Source organism: Penaeus vannamei, chromosome 20, assembly GCF_042767895.1.
Source record: "Penaeus vannamei isolate JL-2024 chromosome 20, ASM4276789v1, whole genome shotgun sequence".
In the NCBI taxonomy this organism is placed as follows: Eukaryota; Metazoa; Arthropoda; class Malacostraca; order Decapoda; family Penaeidae; genus Penaeus; species Penaeus vannamei.
The window spans coordinates 32,115,252-32,120,251 of record NC_091568.1 but is presented as its reverse complement, the minus strand read 5'-3'; the positions used below and the strand labels follow the sequence as shown (position 1 = coordinate 32,120,251).

General features: G+C 46.3%; 1 protein-coding gene across 2 annotated transcripts in view; it reads right to left on the bottom strand.

Moving 5' to 3' along the window:
• Nucleotides 1–377: 377 nt before the first annotated feature.
• The window catches only part of LOC113827864 (legumain), a 5,813-nt gene continuing 1,190 nt past the window's right edge, over nt 378–5,000 (bottom strand). For both annotated transcript variants that reach the window (XM_027380799.2, XM_070135343.1), the window contains exons 2-10: nt 4,796–5,000; nt 4,545–4,642; nt 3,812–4,118; nt 3,501–3,570; nt 2,636–2,754; nt 1,789–1,974; nt 1,495–1,611; nt 1,067–1,234; nt 378–871 (exon numbers count right to left, since the gene is read on the bottom strand). The exon at nt 4,796–5,000 is cut by the window's right edge and continues 15 nt beyond it. In XM_027380799.2, the coding sequence (XP_027236600.2) occupies nt 746–871; nt 1,067–1,234; nt 1,495–1,611; nt 1,789–1,974; nt 2,636–2,754; nt 3,501–3,570; nt 3,812–4,118; nt 4,545–4,642; nt 4,796–4,933 (1,329 nt within the window). In that variant the 5' untranslated portion in view covers nt 4,934–5,000 and the 3' untranslated portion in view covers nt 378–745. The remainder of the gene's footprint in view (nt 872–1,066; nt 1,235–1,494; nt 1,612–1,788; nt 1,975–2,635; nt 2,755–3,500; nt 3,571–3,811; nt 4,119–4,544; nt 4,643–4,795) is intronic.

Here is a 5,000-nt window from a genome sequence, read left to right as displayed (position 1 = left end):
AAATGTTCCAAAATATAATAATTTGATGCATATTTTATCTAAATTCATCTTACATTAAGAACTGTTCATTGCAAAGACATTGAAATCAGTGTTGCCATTCTAGCGATTTTCTCGCTAGATTCAGAGTTTTTGAAGTGATCAAGCGAGAAAAAATTGGAAATTTACTCTATATTTAGCGATTTTCTAAACATCCTTTTAGCGAGAAAATGCAGAGCTTTTCTCTTATGTCTAGCGGGTTTTCAATTCCAGTCTAGCGGTTTTGTGATAATATCAATGGCAACACTGATTGTCATACGAGCAGCAGTTTTACACATACGGAGGCACTTCCGACCTCGGGACTCCAGCCACAGACAACAAGCGGAGATAAATGCTTTCAACAAATCTTTAAGGCTTTATTGTAGACAATTCGTCAGGAGACCAAGAAAGAGGAGAATGTGTACATATCATGATCATACAGTAGTCGCACACACACACACGCACACACACACACACTCACACACACGCACTCACACACACACACACACACACACACACACACACACACACACGCGCGCGCGCTCACACGTACACGAACTCACACACACACGTAATTGTGATGATATTGGGCGGTTCCTCATATTTTGACAGCTACATTTCGATTCTGTTGCGAAACAATGATTTTTTAAAGAAATGCTTTATTAGATTTTACATTCAAGCCGTTAACTGCAGTCGTTCAGCGTCCTCTGTCAGCCTATGACCGACAGGCTCAGACTATGCCCGTGATGGGGGCGTGAGTGCAAACGGCCCGGGCGGCGCTGGCGAACTCGGCGCCCGTGTACCCGTGTTCGCACAGGCTCATCGCAGGCTGGAGGACACGCAGCGCATACGGATTCTGGAAAGGAAGACAACGAGGTGTCATGTCCGAGTTATTCCTCTTTCTCTGGCTAGAAAGCGCAGGAAAAACCCTCCACCCACCTGAGTTATTCCTCCTCTATGCAGAGAGCGCAGGAACCCCCCTCCCCCCTCCACCCGCCCGAGTTATTCCCTCTTCTCCGATCAGAAAACCCGGGAAACCCCCTCCACCCACCTCTCCCAGGTTAAAGCAGTGCCGGTGGAAAGCCTCGACGGACTCTTCGTAACACAGCCAGCGAGTGACGGTGTGACGGCGGTCGCTCATCATGCGGTTCGCCGCGTCCTCGTTCCCCGTCACGCTCAGTGCCACCCGGTACATGGTCTCCGTCACCCACGTGCGATTCTGCGTAATATTAAGGTTATTTCTTTAAATGTTTTAAAAGGATGTTTGAGTTCAGGTCTAAAACCGAAAGCAAGAGATACAAAAACACATCAAGATTGATCATTTAAATTTATCTGCCGCGTCACACAGCTAAGGTCCTTGGCGGAACAGATCAGGGTGGAAGACAAACATATTATAGGAGACCTGAGCATATTAGAAACATAAATAATGGTATATGCTTATAAGGATGGGAGGGAATCCACGCCGCCGCCGCCCCTTACCTGATGGAGCTGGACCATTTGTTGCGCCCAATAACTGGCCTCAGTCTCGTTCTGGGCGGAAGCCATGCGCCCCTGGATGATGGCGACAGATACGTTGGTGCTGTCGACCGACGTTTTCTGGGTTCGGAGAGAATTGCGAGATGATTCCTTTGTAAAAACATGAGCATAGACATAATCTACAAGTATTCGCATATAGCTTTTAATAATGAAAAAAAGGTTTGTACTTGCAGAACACCAGTTACTAGCGGTGCATTTTCTGTACACAATAAGTTATTTTACGTATTTTGCGCCTACCAAACAAGGATCGTTGAAGGGCGGGAAAGGCCCGAAGTCACTCAGCTCCGACTCCTTGCTGCCGAGGAAGTTGGAAGCCATTTCCTTGCCTATAGCCTTGTCCCCCCACTGCAGCACGTGAGAGACGTTGACTTCTTTCCTCACGAGATGGAACTGCTTGTCCAGACTCTCCTTCGTGATGTCCTCCTGCGGCGAAAGGAAGCTCTGGTTTGGTTTTTGTTCAGATCGAAGGCGGATGGCTAATTGAGGAAACTTCGCTTCGTGATTTATAAATAAATATTCATTTATCTAATTTATGTAATGAATTAAAATTACGCAAGATGTACAAAAAATGACTATTCGACCGTGAAAATTATACAGCGGTAATGGTACAGCTGAAGATGAATATGTAAATACACCTCTGTCATCAGGTCAACACCAAAGTATATAAGTACTACTTATACAGACTTTGGTCAACACAGCAGCACATCTACGCTTTCCCTATTGCAGCTTTTACTCATGAGATACATGAGAGTGCTCTATTGCCCTTCCTATTTATCTGATTTGACAGCAAGCGACTTTTTCTCTTCCCTGAAATCAAACCTCTACTCGATGCGAGAGTTTCAGATATGAAGGACATAGCAGAGCTTCTGAGATGACCGAAGCAAGACCTGCATTGCTTTAGCAAAGAGAGCCCAGATTGCAGTGTGTGGTTGCAAAAGGGATATATAATAGTGGAAATGGAATGTGTTTTCTTTGTTAAGGTTGAATCACATAAATAATCTCATAATCTACTAACCATCCCCCATACATAAACAATATACAGACAAACAGTGACAGTTTAATGGGGCTTGCTGATGTCCCTCACCCTGTCCGTGTCCTCCATCCACTTGACGCTGAAGACGTCCCCGAGGAAGGTGTGGAGGTGCTCGTCCATGTAGCAGGCGTAGGACGGTTGCGTCGCATTGGCGGCCGACAAGGCATACACTTGGTGGAGGGGGAATAAATAAATAATGAAGAATCTAATTGCATTCTATTCGTTACAAGGGTTATTCTTAGTCTTTTTATAGTTGCAGTCGACAAAGCATAAACTTGGTGGAGGGGGAATAAAGAGATATTGAATAATATAGTTGCATTCCATTTGTTACAAGGATTATTCTTGGCGTGACAGGCTGTCTGTTTATAGTTGCTTCTAAATTGTCCCCTGTGTGCATGGAATGGCTGGGGTTACCATCCACTGGCGGTGCGGGATTTGAACGCGGGTCAGCAAGATTGCTATTCGAGACCGCTACCATCGCAGCACATAACACACACGGGAAAAGGAGTAGGGTATAAAGGGTGTAGTGCTATGCCTCTTGGGGCAGTTCCTCGTGTTTTAGATGCTAAAATTAGTTTGGCAAAATAAATGTCGATGGGACATACTTTGGAAAAGATATCGGATCCCGTGTCCCTGGATTACGGATATTCGTTACAGCTTTTACATAGATAACTAACCAAAATCTCAATTTATTGCTCAGAGGATGGAAGCGAACAAATACTAGTTTAGAATTATTCTATTTGAAAATAGGATACTTAATTTTGGTAAATGAATCATAAAACAGCTCGGAAACAAAAGAACGAAGAACGTGAACGATGATGAAGGTAAATTATTTCTTAGGTAAAGAAAAGAAACTCAGACACCGAGAGAGTGATATTCATAAGAGAAAACCGAAGACGCGAGTTTGAATTCTTACCGTTAATGTCATCAGGAAGAAGATTCTGGAACATCGAGCCAGACTCACATGACTCGAGATAAATCACCATCTGGAAAAGGTCATTAAGTTTCCTTGAAGGTTTACCGTGAGGAAAGACGTAGTTCAGAAGAAATGGAAAACAAACTGTATTTGTGTTTTCATTCACAGGCTAGTGGGTCATTCAGCTCGATTATTTTTGTCGTAGGGAAAAAAAAAGTTTGAATGATGATATTAATGCGGGAGTATGTGAGGCAATTACGTGAGGATAAATATCAACGAATTTCAGGTTCAGGCGACGACCCTCCACCGACCTCCTTGTACTGCTTGTTGCGACTCATGGCCAGGATGGCGTCCGAGAAGTTCCGGGCGTGGAGGAAGCTGCGCGGGAACCCGAAGATCCCGGGCGCCCCGTGGTCCACTAGGTTGATGAACACGCGGTCGTTGGGGCCGCTCTTGAGGACCTTCCCGGACCCGACGCCTTGGAGTCCTGCAGCGTCGCCGCTAAGGACCTTCAGGAAGTTCTCGGGAGTGACATCCATGCCGGTGTAATCCTTAGGGACGCCCTTGTACACGTTGGGTCCGTCGGGGCGGTTGATGATCACACCGGGCGTCGGGTTCCTGAGAGTGTGGGTGAGACGTCCGAGCTTTTATGACGAATCTTCGTCCACTCTTTCTAAGAGCCCTTTCACGCTATCACTTTTTTCGTCAATTTTTGCGTTTCCGAATGAACTTTCCATATGGAATTCGACTGACCCTTTCACATTACCAAGGCAGCAAACATTGCCCATGTAAACAAACAGCGCTATCGTAGGTAGGTCCCGGGAATCACACGAACATTCTTCGTAGCACAAGATCAAGACGGAAATTAGTCAGATGGAAACGGTCGCAACCGTCTTCGTCTGGGAGGCGTTCCGTTTTCAAGCGGAAAGCCTCAAACTCAGACGGAAACGTAAACATTGACGGAAAAACGCTAGTGTGATAGCGCCTCAAGGCAAGAGAGGTGACAGCCGCACATCATATCTAGTGAATAAAGATACGACTTACTCCCTGCTGTTGGCGATGTCGTCCTCCATCATGACGATGATGTGGTCGTCCGGGACGCCGTGCTGGTGGAGGATCTGGTAGGCGTGACACACGTCCGCCTGAGACCGAGGGACACTTCGTTACTCTTCAGGAATTAAACCTTTTTAATGGACAGTAATTCAAATACAAAGCACAAACAAATCAACCTCGCTAGATGGAAGAATAGATGTATTCTCATCTACAACTCGGTTAAACACGCTTCGGAGACCTACCTGGTGGCGGTAATTCATCCACGACGCGGAGCCTGCCACCAGCACCGCCCACAGCTCCCCTTGGTCATCGGCACTCAGCACATGGCACCCGCAGAGGGCCACCGCACTCGCCACTGCCAGGACTGCCACCCACCTCATCTTCGCGGTTCTCTCAACGGTAAAACCTTCTCGAGGATGGCCTTCAAATCCCGGTCAGAGTCAGAAT